Source organism: Coregonus clupeaformis, chromosome 5, assembly GCF_020615455.1.
Source record: "Coregonus clupeaformis isolate EN_2021a chromosome 5, ASM2061545v1, whole genome shotgun sequence".
Lineage (NCBI taxonomy): Eukaryota > Metazoa > Chordata > Actinopteri > Salmoniformes > Salmonidae > Coregonus > Coregonus clupeaformis.
The window spans coordinates 14,565,298-14,591,481 of record NC_059196.1 but is presented as its reverse complement, the minus strand read 5'-3'; the positions used below and the strand labels follow the sequence as shown (position 1 = coordinate 14,591,481).

The following is a 26,184-nucleotide window of genomic DNA, read 5'->3' as shown; positions in this document are numbered from 1 at the left end:
GTATACTGTATAGCTAAGAAAGTAATACTAAGTGTATGTTGTGTAGTAAGCTGTTAGTAGCCCATGTGCCTCACCCTAATAATTTGGTCCCTTTCCCCCTCATAACTTAGCCTACTGTTCTGACTTGGTGGTAAACATGTAGCCTATAGCCTGTTTTAGAGAAATTACGTCATTAAATATTGTAAGAGCATTCATTGTCTGCTTATATGCCCCCTTTATTTATCCTATGGTTCTGACTTGGTGTACAGGGAGAATACTGTTAAGTTCAGAGTTTCCAGTTGTTTTGAACGCGGCAAAATTCATGCTGGATTGACAGAATGGCCAATGTATTCAACCTTTTCTGGCCCATGCCATGGTGTTGCATGTGAATGTTTAGCCTTTTAAGCTTAGAAAAGAGACCCTTAAACTCAGACTTGGACCACACACCCTCTCCACACACTTAGCCACTGATTCCTTCCAAACCACTCATTGTTGAATTTACAATTTACAATTTGTTGTGTAATGTTTATGTCCAATGGCTGATGAGCACCGATACGTTTTATCTATAATTTATCTTCATATGACAAGGATTGAAAAGGATTTGCCAGTAGGTTGTCGACGTGATTCATGATGATGACTGCTTGTCTAGGTTGCTAGCTAAGATTTTGAAAGTATGATGTTGACAGCCCCCAGCTCTGCCCTGGACACCATATGTGAATTGATTGCCCCCCATCTGTCCTCAGAGTTCGTACTGCTTGGTGACCTAAACCGGGATATGCTTAACACCCCGGCCGTCCTACAATCTAAACTAGATGCCCTCAATCTCACACAAATTATCAAGGAACCTACCAGGTACAACCCTAAATCCATAAACATGGGCACCCTCATAGATATCATCCTGACTAATTTACCCTTCTAAAGACACCTCTTCAACCAGGATCTCAGCGATCACTGCCTCATTGCCTGCGTCTGTAATGGGTCCGCGGTCAAACGACCACCCCTCATCACTGTCAAACGCTCCCTAAAACACTTCAGCGTGCAGGCCTAAAAGTGCTTTCCTCTCCATCTTAAATAAGCATGCCCCAGACTTGACTGCCCTTGACCAGCAAAAAAACATCCTGTGGCGTACTGCATTAGCATCGAACAGCCCCCACGATATGCAACTTTTCAGGGAAGTCAAGAACAAATATACACAATCAGTTAGGAAAACAAAGGCTGGCTTTTTCAAACAGAAATTTGCATCCTGTAGCACTAACACCAAAAAGTTTTGGGACACTGTAAAGTCCATGGAGAAGAAGAGCACCTCCTCCCAGGTTAGGAAACACTGTCACCACCGATACATTTGAGAATTTCAATAAGCATTTTGCTACGGCTGGCCATGCTTTCCACCTGGCTACCCCTACCCCGGCCACCAGCTCTGCACCCTCCGCTGCAACTTGCCCATGCCCCCCCCCGCTTCTCCTTCACCCAAATTCAGATAGCTGATGTTCTGAAAGAGCTGCAAAATCTGGACCCCTACAAATCAGCTGGGCTAGACAATCTGGACCCTTTATTTCTAAAATTAGCCGCCGAAATTGTAGCAACCCCTGTTACTAGCCTGTTCAACCTCTCTTTCGTATCATCTGAGATCCTCAGAGATTGGAAAGCTGCCGCGGTCATCCCCCTCTTCAAAGGGGGTGACACTCTAGATCCAAACTGTTACAGACCTATATCCATCCTGCCCTGCCTTTCGAATCCCACCGTACCTTCTCCGCTATGCAATCTGGTTTCCGAGCTGGTCATGGGTGCACCTCAGCCACGCTCAAGGTCCTAAACGATATTATAACCGCGATCGATAAAAGACAGTACTGTGCAGCCGTCTTCATCGACCTGGCCAAGGCTTTCGACTCTGTCAATCACAGCATTCTTATTGGCAGACTAAATAGCCTTGGTTTCTCAAATGACTGCCTCGCCTGGTTCACCAACTACTTCTCAGATAGAGTTCAATGTGTCAAAACGGAGGGCCTGTTGTCTGGACCTCTGGCAGTCTCTATGGGGGTGCCACAGGGTTCAATTCTCGGGCTGACTCTATTCTCTGTGTATATCAATGATGTCGCTCTTGCTGCTGGTGACTCTCAGATCCACCTCTACGCAGACGACACCATTTTGAATACATCTGGCCCTTCATTGGACACTGTGTTAACAAACTTCCAAACGAGCTTCAATGCCATACAACACTCCTTCAGTAGCCTCCAACTGCTCTTAAACGCTAGTAAAACTAAATGCATGCTCTTCAATCACTACTCTCGGCGGGTCTGACTTAGAATATGTGGACAACTACAAATACCTAGTTGTTTGGTTAGACCGTAAACTCTCCTTCCAGACTCACATTAAGCATCTCCAATCCAAAGTTACATCTAGAATCGGCTTCCTATTTCGCAACAAAGCCTCCTTCACTCATGCTGCTAAACATGCCCTCGTAAAACTGACTATCCTACCGATCCTTGACTTCGGCAATGTCATTTACAAAATAGCTTCCAACACTCTACTCAGCAAATTGGATGTAGTCTATCACAGTGCCATCCGTTTTGTCACCAAAGCCCCATATACTACCCACCATTGTGACCTGTACGCTCTCATTGGCTGGCCCTCACTACATATTCGTTGCCAATCCCACTGGCTCCAGGTCATCTATATATCTCTGCTAGGCAAATCCCTGCCTTATCTTAGCTCATTGGTCACCATAGCAACACCCACCCGTAGTATGCGCTCCAGCAGGTATATCTCACTGGTCATCCCCAAAGCCAACACCTCCTTTGGCCGCCATTCCTTCCAGTTCTCTGCTGCTAATGACTGGAACGAACTGCAAAAATCTCTGAAGCTGGAGACTCTTATCTCCCTCACTAACTTTAAGCATCAGTTGTCAGAGCAGCTTACCGATCACTGCACCCGTACACAGCCCATTTGTAATTAGCCCACCCAACTACCTCATCCCCATATTGTTATTTATTTTGCTAATTTGCACCTCAGTATCTCTATTTGCACATCATCTTCTGCACATCTATCACTCCAGTGTTAATACTAAATTGTAATTATTTTGCACTGTGGCCTATTTATTGCCTTACCTCCTGTTCTCAACTGGCCAACCTGGTTAAATAAAGGTGAAAAAATAAAATAAAATAAAAATAAATAAAAGATCAGTCCAATCAAAGCTACTATAAATATAACGTGATTTGACGTCATTTTATCTGTGGCCAATGACCTTGAGCCTTCTTGGATGGGCACTTCTAATGTAAATCTATGGCAGCACCCAAGGGGCTTGAATTTTTTAGCTCTCCCCGTATATTTTGCAGTGACTAGTGTCCCCATGAGTGACAGAACACTAGGCCAATCACGGCGCAACTAGAGAACATTACCAACCCTTACGCTCCGTATTTTCCGCTGGCTGCCCCACCACCACAGAAAGCACTGAGCTAGGCTGAAACACCTGCATTTTGGAGCTGCCTTCCTCAAGAAAACAAAAAAGGGACCATGTTTGTATGTGGCTTTATTAACTCAATTATTTATTTTTTACATTGTTTGCAAACTGATATGTGACATGTATTAATAACAAAATAACATGCAAAACAGGCAAACATATATATGCTTTTCTTTCTTTTTTTTGCTAAACAGGTGGGACTCAAAACAGGTGCGGCTATGCCCCACCTGCTCTGAATGAAGGGTCGCCACTGGTTAAGGTTATGGTTAGGGTAAGGGTAGGGATGTCCCCCAGATAGCACTAACCATAAAAGCACCCCTTAGATCTCTTCAGGTGAGTCGTGAGTACTTTTGTACCTGAAGGTCCAGTGTAGAGATTGTGTGGAGTCAATGCTGTGCGCTCTGTTTGTGTGAAGACAACCATTTTGGGGACCATGCTGTCAGGAGGTATGATCATTTGGACAAAAAATGACTGATCATTTGGAAAAATAATGATTTTGCAGGTGGTAGCATTTTTAGAATTTCGGAAGGGGAGGGGACATTTGTCTCATAGACGTTGAGAGGGGGGAGATTTCACTATTCTTGTTAGTACATTTTCTAACATGTCTCCCCTAGAACTTAATCAAGCATCTTAATCAAGTTCTGGGTGTCCAATATAAGTAGTCTGTGAGCACTGTAGCATTTTAGAAAGTGATAGAGCCATCCAGTGAAAGGAACTGAGATATGTGTGTACTTGTGTCAATGTGTTTTACTGTAGCCTTAACCTGGTTCAAACAAGCAAACCTAAACCTCTGACCTTTAATAAACTAAGCTTGTTTTTATCAAATATCTGAATGTTTCCCTATGAAAGGGCCTAGAACCTGTACTTTGAATAGATCTTACAAAATGGTGGCAGTAGTTTTAGTAGCCTAAAAGGTTTAACGTTAGTCAGGGGCCATGTTTGTCAGGGACTGGCCTGTCACTAACAGTCTCCGGGGCTGCAGCTGGAATGCCGCTACATACTGTATCTGGAGTAGTTTAGCTGTAGAATAAACGGTTTCCTCAGTTTAACCACTAGGTGGTGACATTGCATAATAATCCTAGTTCCACCTGTATCATAGCCTACTTTTACTTTCACCAATCACCACGTGGATTGGCCTATAATGCATAATGATGAGGGTTTGTGGATTTAAAATCAGTTATTTTGGGATCAAGGATCCAGGAAAAATATGAAATATTATATCTACAAAACACTATAACAGTAAATAACAATACGATTGAATAATATTGCATTCAAACTTGACCTAATTTTCATGTAGTTGAATAATAATATTATTATTAATAATAATACTGATGATGATAATACATGATAATAATACATAATGGAGACTTGAATAACTTAAATAACATAAGGATGATCACACCAAATGTGGCTATTTGACCCGGCTCCTTTCAGGCAGCAGGTCAGGAGGGAACAATTGTCCCAACACCATGTAGGAGGGGGCAGATGGGGACCCCCTCCAAACAATGGGATGGGGGTTATGCATGGGGAATCATCCGCTGCTAGTCTACATCACGCAGGCTTTAGCCTTTTACTTCTAGCACAGAAGGAGAGCCGCATGGGTTTATGTGAAAGCTCATAAACCCATATTGCTGGAATGGAGAGGTTTACCCCGAGCCATCTGTCCAAAATGACCAGATGAATACAATGCTTTGATGGGAAAATACAGAGATTGGTGGCTTACCTACACATAATATGTGCCATATCACTCTGAATGCACTGCAGTTACCAGTTCTTTTAATGGTGGCATTGGATCTAGTTGCCAGGCCATCTGGCATTTTGGGCAAATGCCAGATGGCCTGTCCGCCACCCCGCCTCATCTGGAAGTAACCATTCTAAAAGTGGGTCTCCCTGGCCTGGACCCCTATAAGAGCTGCCCTTTTGTCACAGAGAAAGGCAAGATAGGCTACTCCAAATTACAGACAATACATTTTTAGCCTGATGGACCTGTCTGACTTGGGTTTTTTGTGCAAAATTAGAAATATCTGGCTAATAATGGCGGCCTCAAGGAATAAAATTGGCTGGTGTGGAGGCGTCAAGCAAAAAAATTGTGTGGGCCTCAAGGGGGGAAACAATTGTCCAGTGTGTTAGAAATGCTAGAGACAATTTCTGGTCCCAGTCCGCCCATGAGATGAGGAACCAATGGAAACCTTGTCATATATCATATAATACATATATATCATATGTTGTGCTGTGCATCGCCTGAATAATCAGCCTTTCTATCGACAGGTACAAATATTATCATACATTTTCCATTAGGCAATCTAGGCAACCTTACACCCAGATAAGCTTAATAATAGTCTAGGCTACAACATCTGTTAGCTCCTATACATCCTGCCTTATAAAACCCAAAGAATGTTCTTAGTATGCATCATTGTAAAAATGGCTTATGGGCTAAGCTACTTCACATTTTCCATATTACTGTAGCAGGCAACCACTAAAAAGATTGCTGGACATTATAGGTCCACACCATGGGCTGAAAGAAAGTGGGATACTGCGCAATTGTTTCTTATCCGAAGTCCGGCGGTCCAATAAATTGTCTTATACATCTGCCTTGGATTTGCCACGTATTTCCACACATCAAGCGGCGTATTCTCGGAGAAAACCGAAATGGCTCACCGTTTGGAATTTCACAACCATCTGAAATCGTGTGAGATCCCTGCTTGTGTGTAGGCCACGGTCGATGCAATGTCACCTTGACGAGAATCTAGAGGAGCTCGAAGGGCGCTCAGCATCTGTCTAGGACTGAACAGGGAGAGAGGGTGTGTGCCGGCAAGTGTGTTTGTGTGTGAGAGAGGCAGTAAAGCCCGGCTCGGGGAGTTCGCGCGCACGGAGGATCCCTCCATTTGGTTTCTTCCACACGGAGATGGCTGGAGTCCACACAGGTAGTACTTCCCAGTTTCCTTTCCTATAGGTATAGCAGTTTCTAAAAAGGGTTTATTTTAGAATATGTTTGTTTTAACTATTTAGTCAACGCTGTTATGGAAATTATAGGATGTAGGCCTACACTCTAATAATTAGGCCTACCGTAATAGGCAATAATAATAATAACAACAACAATAACAATAATAATAATAATAATAATAATAATAATAATAATAATAATAATAGTGTTTTATGACTAAGCCACTTAATCGTGGCGGTTTTTTATTTTCAGAAAATGTTCACAGTACGAATTTCAGTGAACGAGGCACTGTGGAGCGCAGTTAGAAGTTACGGCTCCAAATCAGCCTATGTTTTACATCTTCCTGTGCAGCGCGACCCTCGGTTAGTTGTCCGAGTTTGACTAGATGGGATACAGTTTTTGTCAGATGTACCTTTTCGTAACAAGTTAGGAGAATTTACGCAGCAGGTTAGGATAATTAACGTAGCAGGTTAGGATAATTAGGTTACGTTTAGGAAAAGGTTTAGGGTTAGCTAAAATGCAAAAAAGTATCAACTTTTGACGTACATTTTACAAAAGCTGTATCCCTTCTAGCCAAGACCATGTTGTCCCGACACCTCCTCTTTCTTTATCATGTGACATTCATTTTATACTCGGTTTGCCGGAGAAAATCAGTTCATCCAATCGCGTTACGAGAGGGGCGGCTCGTTTTCTCAACATTTGACAGGGATGTATTCTGATCCTCATGACGTCACCCGATACCCTGCACTCCTACAGTCAGTCAGCGAAGGGATGCTCTGAACGCAAGATTGCAGCATCTTTCCTGAGAGACTACAAACAAATCGCATCACCCTCTAGCTTTGTATCCATTCTCGGCATTCTCTCCCCTTTGGACCCTCCTGAAAACCCACCCCTTGCCCTCCAACATCGAACTGCAAGGTGTCTTCATGCACGAAAGGAGGACCGGATAGAACACCATATTTTTTATTTCACCGCCTTTCCTTTCCCTTTATTTATTTAAACTCTTTGTCGTCTGTATATTTTTGTTTTGATATTTTATTTTGTTGACCATTGCCTAGCTGCAATACAGAGAGGAGCGCCATCGTTCTGCATTTCTTGATAGGAATATGCGCTTTATTGCAGTGGAATTAAATAACCCACATATGAAGAAATTAATGGAAGATTAAATTAGCCTACTTTCTATAACACGTTTATAGTATCAGGAGCGGGACATCATTTATCCGTTCATTGTATTTTTGTTGAGGTTACGTTCCATACGCAGCGCAAGCATCGTCTTCCTCGATTAGAACAAATAGCCCCTATACTCTGCGTAGCATCTCCGTGTTCTCTGAAAAGGCGAGGATAACGCGCAAGTTATTTCATTCTCAAGAATATAGGCATTTTCGATTTCTGAATCGCTTCGTCTATTCAAATACTATTTTTTCAATTGGTTACGTTGCATAAAGGGATAAACGCAGTTTCACCCAACCTACTTTAAAAATGATGGCCGGCGGGGCAGTACAGCAAAACGGGATTTTCTTGAATCCTCACCATCACAATCAACAGCCGCACATGGAGTCGGATCCACCCGATTCGCGTAAAAGACCCCTGGAGACCCCAACCGAGGCTAGCAGCACTAAACGCACAAACACGGGAGGTAAGTAAAAGATGAGGGATTATCTCGAATGTGTGAATCCAGTTTATCCTTATACCCACACTGGGGTAGCACCAAGAAAGGGAAAGGATGGCAGGTTGATTATCATCTTGATGGAGCACGCCTCGACACCACCGAAACTAGTGTTATTTAGTGATGTATAAAGCAAAATGTCAAATATATTGCCACATGTTGTAGTCCTTTTTCCATTGCATTTATTTACAAATTAAGGAAAATCCTTTGTGTTGATGGAATGAAGACAATGACGGGGGTGAGTGAGAGGGTGCTGATTTGGAGGGAACCCTCAGGTCTCATGTATGCTCTTAGACAAAAAGGTGCTATCTAGACCCTAAAAGGGTTATTTCATTCATATTTTATTTGACCCATTTTTAGTTTTACGCAAAATAAATTGCGGACGTCCAAAATAACAAAACAGTCTCCAAACTACAAACAACTGAAAAACATTCCATTGTTGACCGCGCTCACATCCCTTGCTTTGTGACGGGCAATCGTGTGATTATCGATAATCTGGCACATAGGCTAGGCTACTCTAGTCTCTTTGTGTGCAATTACTCAAGAAGACAATCACATTCACATAGACACCATTAGTAGTAGGCCTAAATACAGGAGCCTACATTTCAGTGCAACATTGTCATCTGCTATTATGCAGTCACTGCTTATACTTCATCATTATCATTGTAGCATTCGAAATACTGCACCTCACATTAAAGAAAGGCTACATTGCCATTGAATACATTCCAATCATGATTCGATTCACTGGTTGGATCAAACATGGATGTTACCATAGGTAATCACCATTTGGTTTTGGTTTACATGCTGTCATGCGCCAAGCATTTCCATCCTCTACTGACATTATTACTATACCATTAGTATTTACTTATCCTGACTTCATGGACTTTTGATAGGCTTACAAAACATTTTTGAAGATACATTTATTTTATTTTAGAATAGGCATTTTAGTGTGGCGCACCTACTTACCACACACATAACAATATCATGATATTGCTTACAACCAAAAATAGCCACATAGTGACCAAATAAGTAATTTCCCACAATGCATTACGATGATTAAACGCTGTCAAAGAAATTAAGTGAGACAGCTTTGTTAAAACGAATCGATGCACAGCTGCACATATCTAAAAACCATGCAGCACTCTTGGGAGACATTACCTACACACATATCTCATCCATTTGACCAAATTAAATGTCTGTGATTATGAGAACAGCTCGAGTACAGTAAACCACCACACTTTCCCATGGAGTATTGTAGTCAACAGACGCCCAGTCAAAACACTTACACACACACATCTATCTCAAAACACTTACACACACACATCTATCTACTCAATGAGATTACACATAGTAAAATGACAGTTTGTTTTTGTTTAAACATTGGAATTACTTTCTCAGAAATGATATAAAAAGCAATGTCCTGGAAAGATACAAGCTTTATAAGAATACATTATAAAGGCTCATACATGCTTATAACAAGTTGTAAAGCATTATAGCAGTCGGTTATAACAAGTTCAATGTTAGCAACCACTTCAATAGCTTGATGTTTTAATATTTGCATCACACACAAACATTCAGAACTTGTTCACTAAAGATCCACTGAGACCATTCTAAACAATACCCTCATGATCATAATACCCCAGAGTAATTGAATGTGTCTATAGCAGAGCAACCATTGATACTGTATGTAGGAAACAGAATCAGTTGTAGACTTCAGGACATTGAAGCCAGTTACAGGGGGGTACAGTACCTCATAATCATTTGTGATAACATTAGTTTTGCCACACACACACAATGTGCTTCCTCTTTCTGTATAGTGGCCTTCCTGCAGCCCCTTTTTGAAACTGAAGGCATTGTATTCCCTCACCAGGAATCACACTCTGAGGCACATGGTAAGAGAGACAATTTGATTTTGTTGTTATTCTACTTTCTTTTGCTATTCGCTTACTAAATTACAATATTGCTATAGCAGTTTGACAGTGATATGAATAGTTCCTAAAGAAAGGCAAAAATAGTCTGCAGACTACAATAACCCAATCTTTTCTGAAACTATTTAGGAAAACTTGTAAATCTGATTTCATATATTCGGCCTACATCTTTTATTGAGCTAAACTGATTAAATATAGCTCAATTCATAAGCATCTTATCTATATGGACTATCATGAAAGCTTTGATTATAAGCATATCATCTGCAGAAAATGTAGGCATATGTTTACGTGTTATATAATTAAGTCCATAGCATCCATTTTCATGTTAAACTGCCATGCTTATTTTGTCATGCTATTCATATTTATGGAATTGAAAAGGTTATCATATTTGTAATATTTGCCTAGCTATTGGATATGTTGTGTATATTCAATTGGTTGTTTATAATTTCGTAATTAACATGATCACCTTCATTCCTTTTGCATGTCATTGTTAAAGGGGGGATTGATTGGGAATGATGATAAAGTGGATTAGACCTATTTCAACCTCAATGAATGTTGTGTTATCTAAATATTGTCTACTCTACTGAATGTTCATCTCTGTCTCAGTCATACTACAGAAGATATGGGATGAGAGTGCATTGTGCTGTAGCCTATAGAGGCTATAAATCATGTTTACATGTTATATATGGTGACACTCTTATCACCGACTCCCTTGGTTTGATTTCATTTACAATCCACATGCTTGACTTGCTCCCACTGCATACCCATGGGACACATATTCAGATAGGTCTTCAGCCCAACTCCCCTCTTATAAATAAAAACATTATATTCCCCTCTGTCCACGTTAATAAGATATGATGAAGTCATTTCGTAAATGGATGGACTGGCACCAAAGTGGCTTTAGTGGACAGTGGTGAGGAGGCCTTTTAATGCCCTTACCAAATGACGTGAGGAGACTGTGAATAAGTCCGGGGAGGGTGGAGGGTGAACAGAGAGGGGGTGTGAGGACGTTGAGGACCCAGACGAGCTAGTGATGGGAGGGGGAGGGGGTGTGATGATTCTCCAACTCTACCCCCCTCTCTGGCAGAACCCATACACAGCACTGAGCCATCGGTCTATTGGACAGGGCCTTTGATGTTATCGATCGCATCGATAGTGTTTTGTGTTGCTTTCCTCTCCGGAGCTGAGCTGACTTACCTTCCCCGGATTGATCCAATGGTGCTGAGGAGAATGCGTCACACTTTCACAGAGTGAAAAAGACCAAAAGAGAGCAGAGCTGTTTTTTTATAGAGGCTTTGCATAAACATTTGCAAATTGATTTGTCAATGATGGTGAAGGAGCACTATGAACAAAGGGCAAATATAAGCTTTGTCCCGGCCTATCGCCCGCCAATCTCGTAGCCACCCAGTGTGTGTTAGCCCGGGCTGTTGTAGCCGAAACACTGCGTCCTCCCACTTCTCTGCGGCATGGCTGTTTTTCAGCTGAGCGTTTCTAGGCAGCACGGCGCTCTCTTGCTCTCCATCTATGCAAATCATGGTTCTCCTTCAGCCCATCACGACTGAGCCCTCTACTCCACCTACCCACTCACCTCCCCATCAATCACAAGCTGCCATTCACTACCTACCCCCAGCAACCGCATGCAGCCGTGTCTGCCCATCCATCCCCATCCATTACCATTAACATGAAGGGGGCGCTGCTTCTTCTTCTTCTTCATCTGTTATTTTTTTAAAGCACTGCGTCAAAGAAAAAAAAAATCCCATTGTATAGGGCGGGGTTAGGGTTGGGGCGGGTGATGCTCTCGAAATGGTGGCTTACAATTGGACGCAGAAGTCGCCTGTCTCCTCCAGCCCGCTGCCGAGTGGAGGAGAGGCCTCACGATGAATATGGATGAGAGCGATGAAAAGAGTGATGCAGAGGGGAAGATCTAGCCCACTCTCGAAACAGCCATGCTTGACGAACAATGCATGGCGCCTTTCACACACTCACACACACTGGAGATGGAGTGTCGCTCAGTATGGGCATTAGCATAGTTCAGATAGCCGTGTCCAGAAAGGGTCAAATGTGGACACTAGAAGGGGGGACATTTTGAAAAGACTATACACTGGTTAGACCAAACGGAAACACATTATGCATCTGGCTATATAAGGAACGGAGGACAGCCACCAGGAGGTCATACAGATTCACTGGTGACCTTGAAAACACTCTGAGACAACAGAATGGCTACAGATGTGAAATACCTTTTATTCAGCCTTATTCATGTTCTAGGGTTCATGACTCAGAGTAGGCCCCATATAGAACCAAGACAAGTGGTTGTCCGCTAACTGGTGTGGAGATTTAACTTGAACAAAAGGAGTGGAGGGTGAGACTAAGCCCCGCTCCCCCACACAAACTCACCCAGCTTAAGTGAACTGCATTTTTCCAACTCCCCACTGCTTTAGCCTAGCCCAGAGGCCCACCCAGCCCCCGACACCAGATCCCCAGAACCGTCCAGGCTGATGGAGCCTATTCTGGGCTCCAGGACTCCTGGGAGCCCCTAGCAACAGATTGCTGTGTTTATCAACTAGTTTATTATGTCAGGTGCCTATTCATTATTTATTGTAGCTAACCCTTACATACACACATAATGACACACACACACACACACACCCTTGACCGAATGACATTGATCCAACGCCAAGCATAGTAGGAGTAAGACATGCGGGATGTATTCTGACCTAGCTGGCTCACTTTGTCGTTTTCCCAATAGAACATATGGGGAGTGGTGAGTTAGAAGCATTTCTCTGACAACACACATACGCACGCATGCACGCACACACAAATACACAATAGTCGACTGATTTTCCTCCATTTAAAAGGGCACTTCTGGATTTTGGCAATGAGGCCCTTTATCTACTTCCCCACAGTCAGATGAACTTGTGGATACCATTTTTATGTCTCTGTGTCCAGTAAGAAGGACGTTTGAGGTAGTTTTGTGAGCCAATGCTAACTAGCGTACTAGCAAATACCCATAGACTTCCAGTCATTGCGCTAACGCAAGTTAGCAATTGCGCTAGCACTTGTTAGCAACTTCCTTCAAACTGCTCGCAGAGATGTAGAAATGGCATCCACAAGTTTATCTGATACTGGGGAAGTAGATAAAGGGCCTCATTGCCAATATCCTGAAGTAACCCTTTAAGTCTTATGCACTGACAAGTGAGATTAAATTACTATGTTCCTGCAGAAACTTTAACTGCTGGGATCTTTCCCTGTTTGTGTTGTGTGAGCGGAAAGAAGACTAAGACTAGGAACTACAATCCTGATGCCTAACATCTGCTCAGGGCGGATCACGTCTCTTTCAGGTCCATGCTCATTTATATCAATCCATCCACAGTCTTCACTGGGATGTATGAGCCAATTATTTAAAACCCACAAGAGTTCAGCTAATAGCCTCTTCACACAAAACGTACAAATTTAATCTAAGGATGTTCTGCCCTAGCCTGCCTTGGCTATTTTATGACAGCGTCAAGGAAATATATCTGACAGGGTTAGAGCGAGTGGTTTTTTGTTCCCTATCAGAGATCGATGTAGAATGCATGCTGATTGTCTAGACAGGAATAGCCGAGCATCTGCACAGTCATCATGCTTGATTAGGAAGGGCTGCATGCAGGATTATCATCTGAGTAACTGGGACTCGCCATGATACAGTCAGATCTGTATAATAATGATTAAAAACAGAGACAATTAGAACATAATTTTTATGTCTAAAAGTGGCCCACTGTGTATGAAAGGTGTGTGTTTACTGTTTATGAGATGTTTATATGGATATACAGTATGTATGTATGTCCACCTGTCTGTCTGTGTATTTGTTGTATTTGTGTGTGTGTACTTGTATTGAGTGCGTATCAGGGTTCATGTGCAGCAGCAGAACCCGTTTGTGTTTGATATTATTTATCAATTCCCTTATTAACTGAGGCTGGTTAAAAGTAGACCCATCCCAATCAAAACGAGGTCAGTCTTGGCTTTATTGGGAATCTGGGTCAATGCAGAACGCAGGCAGTTCTGCTGCTTCTTATACTCAGCGCAGGCAGGCTTACTGTCAGCTGGTGCTGTGCGGGAGAAAACAATGCTATAACCTGCTTTAAAACGCAGAGGTCTGTCCCAGCTCTATGTATGATTTCATCGCTATGACCTTACTCCCAGTTAGAACGGAAAGTATCGTATTTCCTCCTCGTGTAAAGCGCTCTCTCTCCATCGCCCCTTGGGTGGGTTCAACAGACCAGGTGCAATTTTATGATTTGGAGCATGCTGAGGAGAAAAGCAGTGCTTAGAAAACACTATTTCTAACAAACACTCTCTGCACACACACACACACAACACAAGAAGTGGGGGTGCATCGATTAATGAGATTATAGCAGGACCAGTGAGTGTTTTGATGAAAGATAATGAACTCTCTCAATTAGCTGATGATTCCCCCAGCCAAGCCAAAACCTCTTCTGTCTGCCTGCCTGCACCCCTCTCACCATCTCCCTCACCAACACTCTATAAGGTACTTAGTGTTCTTGGTTAGAAATAGCATGACACTCCTGAACACATGCTAGGAAGTCATCAATACACATGCAAGAGGTGTCGCTATTTTATTGCAACTCAAGTCAAAGTGTGAGGGTAGCCATCATTATAACCGGCAATCAAAAGGAAATGGTGTCATAACTCATGACCCCCCCCCCATCCCTTCTCCACATCTTGCACAGTGGATTGATTGCTGTTGCATTAGTATAGAACAGGTATTATGCCCTGTTCCATCCGTAGTGTAGCTTGCACATCAACAGTGCATGTGTGTGGTGAAGTGACACAAAACCATGCCCTCGTAATAATAATCCTATTTATATCTGCCGCCTTGGGGGAGTCAACCTGGATTAATTGTGGTGGAATATTAGGAGAGGAGGAGAGGACCCAGGCAATTGGTTGAGACACTGCGATACAATGTCACCTTAACCCTCAAACTACCAACATATTTTACATACGTGAATTACCAACTTGGGTCATTTTGACCCCAAGAAGAAACTATTGGAAAAAGCAAAAATAATAGAAAAATATCAACTTAAATATTTTCAAAACATCATTAGACATGTAAATAATGTTATCAGATAAAAGTGTTTTACCAAAACATACTGTTATTTTAGCGAAGCTACAGTTAATTAGCATATTATGTAAAACTGAAATAAATACATTCCCTTATACACATCCACATTAACACTAAAAAGCTGAATTACCATAATTTGATTGTAGTATCATTCAGTTAAGTAAATATTCATTCAGTTAAGTGTCATATGTGTGGTAAAAATGTCTGTCATTTAAAGGGGCAGTACAACAACATTTGAAATATGCTAAATTTATGGGACAAAAAGGAATTCACCAATTGATCCTGAAAGACATATGGCTTAGTTTTCTTTATTTACTTACCCCACAGCCAGCATTAGCATCACTGCTGGTGACACAATGGGAGTGGTAGGGCCTATGGCAGGATGCTTCAAAAAGCATTCCCAAATCCTCAAAGTCACTTCAAAACTAATGTTATAGCAACCAAAATACCATAACAAGTTGCACATATAGAATATTGGAGGGTATTAAAGGAATTCTGGTATTTATATAACATTTTCCATAGCAGAACTATTTTTCGGAGAATACATACCAATACAGCACTATATGTACGTTCAGAGGGGAGCTAGCTGGTTTCTGTATTACAATTCTACCAAGCATTCATACCACTGACATAATTTTATGAGCTGTTTTGACTGCACCTAAGCATATATCTAAGGTAATTTAGATTTTGTGCACGGTCATACCTAGTTATAACCAGTTATAACCATAGGCAAGTACATAAGGTGCTCCATATCTGCAGGTGATCAGGTCAAGATCACTCCAATAGGTTCCCCTCCCCCTAAATAAAAATTCCACTTTGTCCATGACAGTCAACAGAGGCTCATCATAACACACCCCTTCTTACATGTGTCTCTTGAGGTCAATCTTCTCCAGGTGAACCAGGGGCTTGAGCTGCTCAGCTTAATATTATGTCTCTGGAGAAACCTGGATTCAAATAAATCGTTTTTTAGATTTGCCCTAGAACAGGGATCTCCAACCCTGTTCCTGGAGAGCTACCCTCCTGTAGGTTTTCATTCCTATCCCAGTTGTAACTAACCTGATTAATCTTATCAACTAGCTCATTATTAGAATCAGGTGTGCTAGATTTGTGTTGAAGCGAAAACCTACAGGACGGTAACGCTCCAGGAACAGGGTTGTAGGGCCCTGCCCTAGAATAATGACTTTTCAGAGAATACGCCGAGATTCAGAACATATCTGACTTCAGTATTGCAGTTCTATCAAGTATTTAGACCATTGGCAGACTTTGTATACCATTGGCAGATTTCTATATTAAAGAAAATAAGGTAATTCTGGTTTTGTACACAGTCATACGATACGTGGTACAGAAAAGCAGAATTTTAGGTGAGTACATGGGGAGCTATATCTTTGTAGATGATCCGTCTATCTGGTCAAAATCACTGATACAGGTCCCCCTCCACCCTCTGGTGGCATGGATAACTTGTAATTATGTCCCCAGAGAAACCTAGACTCAAATGAAGGTCCTATCTATACCATTTCTATAGGCGGAATTATGTGTTCAAAATGAGGTCAAAATGAGGTCAAAATGACCCAAAAGGACTTGAATTTTTAAAAAGTCAATTTAAAATAATTATTTAGATTTATTAAGAAAAAGTTGACTGACAAGTCATAAGAAAATGTAAGAATTTAAGAAACCACCTATGGGGTCAAAATGACCTCAGTCGGTAGTTTGAGGGTTCATGTTCCAGTCAGGGAAGAGGCTATAGACCTTAAAGTCCCAGTCAGGGAAGAGGCTATAGACCTTAAAGTCCCAGTCAGGGAAGAGGCTATAGACATTAAAGTCCCAGTCAGGGAAGAGGCTATAGACCTTAAAGTCTCAGTCAGGGAAGAGGCTATAGACCTTAAAGTCCCAGTCAGGGAAGAGGCTATAGACCTTAAAGTCCCAGTCAGGGAAGAGGCTATAGACATTAAAGTCCCAGTCAGGGAAGAGGCTATAGACCTTAAAGTCTCAGCCAGGGAAGAGGCTATAGACCTTAAAGTCCCAGTCAGGGAAGAGGCTATAGACCTTAAAGTCCCAGTCAGGGAAGAGGCTATAGACCTTAAAGTCTCAGTCAGGGAAGAGGCTATAGACCTTAAAGTCTCAGTCAGGGAAGAGGCTATAGACTTTAAAGTCCCAGTCAGGGAAGAGGCTATAGACCTTAAAGTCCCAGTCAGGGGAAGAGGCTATAGCCTTAAAGTCCCAGTCAGGGAAGAGGCTATAGACCTTAAAGTCCCAGTCAGGGAAGAGGCTATAGACCTTAAAGTCTCAGTCAGGGGAAGAGGCTATAGATCTTAAAGTCTCAGTCAGGAAGAGGCTATAGACCTTAAAGTCCCAGTCAGGGAAGAGGGTATAGACCTTAAAATCCCAGTCAGGGAAGAGGCTATAGACCTTAAAGTCCCAGTCAGGGAAGAGGCTATAGACCTTAAAAGTCCCAGTCAGGGAATAGGCTATATACCTTAAAGTCCCAGTCAGGGGAAGAGGCTATAGACCTTAAAGTCTCAGTCAGGGAAGAGGCTATAGACCTTAAAGTCCCAGTCAGGGAAGAGGCTATAGACCTTAAAGTCTCAGTCAGGGGAAGAGGTTATAGACCTTAAAGTCCCAGTCAGGGGAAGAGGCTATAGACCTTAAAGTCTCAGTCAGGGAAGAGGCTATAGACCTTAAAGTCCCAGTCAGGGAAGAGGCTATAGACCTTAAAGTCTCAGTCAGGGAAGAGGCTATAGACTTTAAAGTCCCAGTCAGGGAAGAGGCTATAGACCTTAAAGTCTCAGTCAGGGAAGAGGTTATAGACCTTAAAGTCCCAGTCAGGGAAGAGGCTATAGACCTTAAAGTCCCAGTCAGGGAAAAGGCTATAGACCTTAAAGTCTCAGTCAGGGAAGAGGCTATAGACCTTAAAGTCTCAGTCAGGGAAGAGGCTATAGACTTTAAAGTCCCAGTCAGGGAAGAGGCTATAGACCTTAAAGTCCCAGTCAGGGAAGAGGCTATAGACCTTAAAGTCCCAGTCAGGGAAGAGGCTATAGACCTTAAAGTCCCAGTCAGGGAAGAGGCTATAGACCTTAAAGTCCCAGTCAGGGAAGAGGCTATAGACCTTAAAGTCTCAGTCAGGGAAGAGGCTATAGATCTTAAAGTCTCAGTCAGGGAAGAGGCTATAGACCTTAAAGTCCCAGTCAGGGAAGAGGGTATAGACCTTAAAGTCCCAGTCAGGGAAGAGGCTATAGACCTTAAAGTCCCAGTCAGGGAAGAGGCTATAGACCTTAAAGTCCCAGTCAGGGAATAGGCTATATACCTTAAAGTCCCAGTCAGGGAAGAGGCTATAGACCTTAAAGTCTCAGTCAGGGAAGAGGCTATAGACCTTAAAGTCCCAGTCAGGGAAGAGGCTATAGACCTTAAAGTCTCAGTCAGGGAAGAGGTTATAGACCTTAAAGTCCCAGTCAGGGAAGAGGCTATAGACCTTAAAGTCTCAGTCAGGGAAGAGGCTATAGACCTTAAAGTCCCAGTCAGGGAAGAGGCTATAGACCTTAAAGTCCCAGTCAGGGAAGAGGCTATAGACCTTAAAGTCTCAGTCAGGGAAGAGGCTATAGACCTTAAAGTCCCAGTCAGGGAAGAGGCTATAGACCTTAAAGTCTCAGTCAGGGAAGAGGCTATAGACCTTAAAGTCTCAGTCAGGGAAGAGGCTATAGACCTTAAAGTCCCAGTCAGGGAAGAGGCTATAGACCTTAAAGTCCCAGTCAGGGAAGAGGCTATAGACCTTAAAGTCCCAGTCAGGGAAGAGGCTATAGACATTAAAGTCTCAGTCAGGGAAGAGGCTATAGACCTTAAAGTCCCAGTCAGGGAAGAGGCTATAGACCTTAAAGTCCCAGTCAGGGAAGAGGCTATAGACATTAGTCTCAGTCAGGGAAGAGGCTATAGACCTTAAAGTCTCAGTCAAGCAAGAGGCTATAGACATTAAAGTCTCAGTCAAGCAAGAGGCTATAGACCTTAAAGTCCCAGTCAGGGAAGAGGCTATAGACCTTAAAGTCTCAGTCAGGGAAGAGGCTATAGACCTTAAAGTCCCAGTCAGGGAAGAGGCTATAGACCTGTTTGTCCATCTTGAGATGCTGTAGCCAGCAAACACCTCCTCAAAATAGTCAGAATTTAAGAAATCTGCCATTAATTTTAACATTTCTGCCAAAGAGATCTTTGGTGCAGTATTTCTCAAGTGAAAAAATCCACACCTACTCATTCAAGGGTTTTTCTTTATTTTTACTATTTTCTACATTGTACAATAGTAGTGAAGACATCAACACTATTAAATAACACATATGGAATCATGTAGTATCCAAAAAAGTGTTAAACAAATCAAAATATATTTGATATTTGAGTTTCTTCAAAGTTGCCTTGATGACAGCTTTGCACACTCTTGGCATTCTCTCAACCAGCTTCATGAGGTAGTCACCTGGAATGCATTTCAATTAACAGGTGTGCCTTCTTAAAAGTTAATTTGTGGAATTTCTTTCCTTCTTAATGCGTTTGAGCTAATCAGTTGTGTTGTGACAAGGTAGGGGGGGTATACAGAAGATAGCCCTATTTTGTAAAAGACCATGTCCATATTATGGCAAAAACAGCTCAAATAAGCAAAGAGAAATGACAGTCCATCATTACTTTAAGACAAGAACGTCAGTCAATTTGGAATATTTCAAGACCTTTTAAAGTTTCTTCAAGTGCAGTCAAAAAAAACTATCAAGCGAAACTGGCTCTCATGAGGACCGCCACAGGAAAGGAAGACACAGAGTTACCTCTGCTGCAGAGGATAAGTTCATTAGAGTTACCAGCCTCAGAAATTGCAGCCCAAATAAATGCTTCACAGTGTTCAAGTAACAGACACGTCTCAACATCAACTGTTCAGAGGAGACTGTGTGAATCAGGCCTTCATGGTTGAATTGCTGCAAAGAAACCACTACTAAAGGACACCAATAAGAAGAAGAGACTTGCTTGGGCCAAGAAACACAAGCAATGGACATTAGACCGGTGGAAATGTGTCCTTTGGTCTGGAGTCCAAATTGGAGATTTTTGGTTCCAACCGCTGTGTCTTTGTGAGACACAGTGTGGGTGAACAGATGATCTCTGCATGTGTAGTTCCCACCGTAAAGCATGGAGGAGGAGGTGTTATGGTGTGGGGGTTCTTTGCTGAATTCAAGGCACACTTAACCAGCATGGCTACCACAGCATTCTGCAGCGATACGCCATCCATCTGGTTTGGGCTTAGTGGGACTATCATTTGTTTTTCAACAGGACAATGAACCAACACACCTCCAGGCTTTGTAAGGGCTATTTGACCAAGAAGGAGAGTGATGGAGTGCTGCATCAGATGACCTGGCCTCCACAATCACCCGACCTCAACCCAATTGAGATGGTTCGGGATGAGTTGGACCGCAGCCAACAAGTGCTCAGCATATGTGGGAACTCCTTCAAGACTGTTGGAAAAGCATTCCAGTTGAAGCTGGTTGAGAGAATGCCAAGAGTGTGCAAAGCTGTCATCAAGGCAAAGGGTGGCTACTTTGAAGAATCTCAAATAGAAAATATATTTTGATTTGTTTAACACTTTTTTGGCTACTACATGATTCCAAATGTGTTATTTAATAGTTTTGATGTCTTCACTATTATTCTACAATGTAGAAAATAGTAGAAATAAAGAAAAACCCTTGAATGAGTAGGTGTGTCCAAACTTTTGACTGGTACTGTTCTGAACTGTTTTGGATGGGAAGCATGTGGATGCTCCAGCAGTCAGGTAGCCATCGTCATACAAAACAAAGACACTTTTGTTCCGGGGTTGGGGGGTAGCTTTGTTTCCTCTCTGCTGCTAACCCCCCATCTGCCAACTTTGAAGCAATGCCTTCATGTCTTCAAGCTTTTGATGTTTCAGTTGTGTTCCTACTACAGTAGCCTGTGTGCCTTCGTGTTTTGTCCTATATCCAAGGAGGGTGGGCGGAAGAACAGGAGCTGAGAGCAGTGTAAAAGTTATGTTATGGATACAGTAGTTTTGAAACTGACCAAAGTGTAAGGGACATTTATGGAAACCAGACTGTGTAGCGGTAGATGGTGTATATATGGGAATATGGTTATGCAATGTGTGACTGTGTTTCCAAAAGCATTACATCTATTTGATTAGATTTAACAGATCACATAGCCCTTTATTAATAACGGTCTGCCAAAATGATGACAAAGAGCAGATTCTTCTGTGAAACGCAAAGATTCAATTAAATCAATTTGTGAAAATGATTTACAGCTGTAAATGCATGGAAAGAGGATAGTTGTTATGGAATGTCATCATAATCTAACCATGCACTTAGATGATTTTCTGTGGAGTTTAAGGATGCCTGAAAGATTAATGTATAGGTTGAGGGGGGAAAGAGGGTGCAAAACAGAGATGGATGATAGTGGCTGTATGATTTTAGTACAGGTTGATGAATCACCTGAGTGTAGTATATTCTGACTTCCTTTTTCTGTTTCCTGCCTGCAGAGGAAGGTGAGTACTTCCTGAAGGTTCTGATCCCCAGCTATGCGGCCGGCTCCATCATCGGCAAGGGAGGACAGACCATCGTCCAGCTGCAGAAAGAGACTGGCGCCACCATCAAGCTGTCCAAATCCAAAGACTTCTACCCTGGTGAGTGCTCGTTGACCAGTGCTATATTTCAATCAATGACGCTGTATTTTAGAGATCTTTCAACAGTAAATAAGCTTATTTCGGGAGTGTCCTATATGTATTTATTTTCTAACCTCTGCCTCTCAAAGAGGCAGACGTGTTGTGTCTGGAACCTGATTCCACTGGGTAACAGACATGGCCTCTATCAAGGCTCAGGTTTCATGCAGCCGTGGATCACATAGGGACATGCGAGCGAACATAGAGTCAAGTTCACCACAGATACCGGATTAAAGGGTTAATTAAAGGTGAAATTGTATTTGCCTAAACTCTTAATTCCCTCATGACATGACATTTTGCACGGCTAGACACATGAGATGGGCCTCAGCTGTGTGCCCTGGCTGTCAGTGAAGGAGATTGTGTGCTTGATTAGAATTTGCTCTGAACAACACAGGCAGAAAGGGATACATTGAAATTATGAGATGAACCAATCACTGTACATGTTAAATCTCTATCGCACTCAATGGGATTCTTGTCTGGACATGTGAAATGGGAGAAGGTAGAATCAGTTTCAGATGTTGGGCTCCTTGTTAGAAGAGCATTGTAATTCCCTGTACATCCTTCTACTGCTAGCCCTGTCAACAGAACAGGCCATCTCTGTTGTATCTCCTCTCCCTGGGACTCAAGACCCCAAACTCCAGCCAGCTAGAGCAGATGCAAGATGCGAGACCCCCACCACCCCCGACCCTCCCAAACATCCCCAACACTCCTCCCTTATTGGAATTGGCAGTAACTAGCGATCTGATGTTGAGAACGGCCTCGTTGAGATAGAGAGTGAAAAGGACCACAGAAAGAGGGAGGAAGAGAGTGAAAGGGGGCTAAAGAAAGAGATGGCTGTAAGGGCCCCTTTCTGTCGTCTTGGAGGAGTGTAGCGGGGGGGGGGGCTTTATGGAGGTGGGGGGGGGTATAGAGGAACGTGTGGGGGGGAGGGGGGTGTCCTTCCTCTGTACTGAAGGAGGCATCTGTATGCAAATGAGCACCGGGCGGCTCTTCCTGGGTGACAAATCAAAAGGTCCACCTGCTTCGATGTCCCGTCTGGGGGCCCACCAGGGGAGCACGGAGGGAGGCGCCGGGTGAGGTGGGTCCCGTGGGGAATGATGGGGAAGAAAGTCGAATCAAGTCAGAAGGAATGGCTGTGTAGTGCTTGAGACTCTGTCCCACCGTACAAGACGTGCTCCCTCAATTCATCCTGGGATAGTGCCTCACCAGCATTTCATTCCCAACCAATTAGTTGGCCACAGAAGTATTGGGCCGAGACAGGCAAAATTCATTATTATAGGAGCCAAGATTTATTAGATACAGCCCCTTCCAAATATAGGCCCCTGCGACGTTTACTGGAAAGTAGAGGCCATATTTTACTGCGACCTTGCGTCGACAGAGTGGAGGCCTGCTGCTCCATTTTACAAGGGCTGAAAAAACGTAGATTAGAAAATAGATCTCTGTATGACAGCGTCATTGCTCATACCTGCAGGTGTCTGGGCCTATAGGGAGAAAAGGTAAAGGATGCTGCAGCCACACATGTCATCCATTACTCTTTCTTTGGGGATCACAAGCAGAATAAAGATATTAAGACATTAGCTATCGCACCCAGAGCGCAATTGGAACTGATAATAATTGCTTGACAAAAATGTAATGTAATACTATGGCAATCCGGGTTATAGGTAACAATCCTTCGCATGAACTGCTGACATTATTACGCATATTCACTGATAATGATGGAAATTAAGATATGCAAGATATTTGAATATATATATATTTTTAATAGCTATATACACTACCGTTCAAAAGTTTGGGGTCACTTAGAAATGTCCTTGTTTTCGAAAGAAAATCATTTTTTTTGTCCATTAAAATAACATCAAATTGATCAGAAATTCAGTGTAGACTCCGGGATGCAGAGTTGCAAAGAAAAAGCCATATCTCAGACTGGCCAATAAAAAGAAAAGATTAAGATGGGCAGTCTGAGATATGGCTTTTTCTTTGCAACTCTGCCTAGAAGGTTTAGCATTCCGGAGTCGCCTCTTCACTGTTGACGTTGAGACTGGTGTTTTGCGGGTACTATTTAATGAAGCTACCAGTTGAGGACCTGTGATGCGCCTGTTTCTCAAACTAGACTCTAATGTATTTGTCCTCTTGCTCAGTTGTGCACCGGGGCCTCCCACTCCTCTTTCTATTCTGGTTAGAGCCAGTTTGTGCTGTTCTGTGATAGGAGTAGTACACAGCTTTGTACGAGATCTTCAGTTTCTTGGCAATGTCTTGCATAGAATAGCCTTCATTTCTCAGAACAAGAATAGACTGATGAGTTTCAGAAGAAAGTTATTTGTTTCTGGCCATTTTGAGCCTGTAATCGAACCCACAATTGCTGATGCTCCAGATACTCAACTAGTCTCAAAAAGGCCAGTTTTATTGCTTCTTTAATCAGCACAACAGTTTTCAGCTGTGCTAACATAATTGCAAAAGGGTTTTCTAATGATCAATTAGCATTTTAAAATGATAAACTTGAATTAGCAAACACAATGTGCCATTGGAACACAGACTGATGGTTGCTGATAATGGGCCTCTGTACGCCTATGTAGATATTCCATTAAAAATCAGCAGTTTCCAGCTACAATAGCCATTTACAACATTAACAATGTCTAAACTGTATTTCTGATCAATTTGATGTTATTTTAATGGACAAAAAAATTGCTTTTCTTTCAAAAACAAGGACATTTCTAAGTGACCCCAAACTTTTGAACGGTAGTGTAGGTATAGCAAATCCCCTTATTGTATTGGACACTTTTAAATGTGCCTTTAGAGGCCATGGAATTTATTGCTCATCTCGAAAACAAAAGCAATTTTGGTCAAAAGAGTCCATACTAACAAAGGAAATAGAAGGTCTAACAGAACAGATAGATAGCAATAAAAACTGTACATAGAGGCTCAGAATAAATTAGAGGAAAAACAAAAAGAAATGGAGAAACTTATTCAAGAAAGATCAAGTGTAATATATTATAAAAATAAAGCAAACTGGATGGAATATGGGGAAAAATGCACCAAATTCTTTTTAAATCTTCAACATAGAAATGCTACCAAAAATAATTTCCTGAAACTGGTTACAAATGACGGAGTCACCCATGATTCACCAAATGATATTTTGAAGGAGGAAGTTTTCATTTCAGTCACCTCCATCTCCTCTAACTGAAGCTAATTGTAGGGATTTTTTTCTATTGATAATGTAAAATTAACAGCCATACAGAAAGACTCATGTGAAGGTGAAATTACAGAGGAGGAACTTCTGGATACAATTAAAGACTTTAAGTCTGGGAAAACTCCAGGGTTGGATGGCATACCAGTCGAGGTATACCAAACTTTTTTTGATATACTCAGAGGACCGTTATTAGCATGTTTTAACCACTCCTATGTAAATGGTAGATTATCAGACACTCAAGAAGAAGGTCTGATTTCATTATTACTGAAACAGGATACAAGTGGGAAATATAAAGATCCTGTCCATTTTAAAAATTGGAGGCCCCTTACACTTCAGTGTTGTGATGTAAAAATTCTAGCAAAATGTATAGCGCATAGAATTAAAAAGGTATTGTCGGACATTATTCATTCTAATCAGACAGGTTTTTTACATGGGCAATACATTGGAGATAATATAAGGCAAATACTGGAAACAATAGAACACTATGGAAAATCTAGGAAACCAGGCCTACTATTCATAGCAGACTTCAAAAAGGCATTTGATAAAGTACGACTGGGGTTTATATATAAATGCCTGGAGCATTTCAATTTTGGAGAATTACAATTTTTACATTACCATGTAGTTTACCAATAAAATGGTCTGATGGTGATGTGGATATACTCGGAATACATATCCCAAATTAAATAGATAAGATCTTGCTACCATGGAAAGGTAAATACCTGTCTATTTGTGGAAAAATCACCCTGATTAACTCTTTAGTATTATCCCAGTTTACCTATTTGCTTATGGTCTTGCCTACGCCTAGTGAACAGTTTTTTAAATTATATGAGAAAAAATATTCCATTTGATTTGGAACGGCAATCCAGTGGGTCAGAACTTTACATATTCTAGTGGGTCAGAAGTTTACATACACTAAGTTGACTGTGCCTTTAAACAGCTTGGAAAATTCCAGAAAATGATGTCATGGCTTTAGAAGCTTCTGATTGGCTAATTGACATCATTTGAGTCAATTGGAGGTGTACCTGTGGATGTATTTCAAGGACTACCTTCAAACTCAGTGCCTCTTTGCTTGACATCATGGGAAAATCAAAAGAAATCAGTCAAGACCTTAGAAAAATAATTGTAGTCTGGTTCATCCTTGGGAGCAATTTCCAAACGCCTGAAGGTACCATGTTCATCTGTACAAACAATAGTACGCAAATATAAACAC

General features: G+C 42.0%; 1 protein-coding gene across 3 annotated transcripts in view; it reads left to right on the top strand.

The window, feature by feature from the left end:
- The first annotated feature begins 6,245 nt into the window (after positions 1 to 6,245).
- Positions 6,246 to 26,184, top strand: part of LOC121562656 (RNA-binding protein Nova-1) — a 71,569-nt gene continuing 51,630 nt past the window's right edge. Inside the window, exons 1-3 of one of the 3 annotated variants that reach the window (XM_041874872.2) lie at positions 7,118 to 8,016; positions 9,864 to 9,938; positions 21,608 to 21,751. In XM_041874872.2, coding sequence (XP_041730806.1) covers positions 7,860 to 8,016; positions 9,864 to 9,938; positions 21,608 to 21,751 — 376 coding nt within the window. In that variant the 5' untranslated portion in view covers positions 7,118 to 7,859. Of the gene's footprint in view, positions 6,361 to 7,117; positions 8,017 to 9,863; positions 9,939 to 21,607; positions 21,752 to 26,184 lie in introns of those variants that run through there. The other 2 variants (XM_041874882.2, XM_041874877.2) reach the window with 2 other exon arrangements.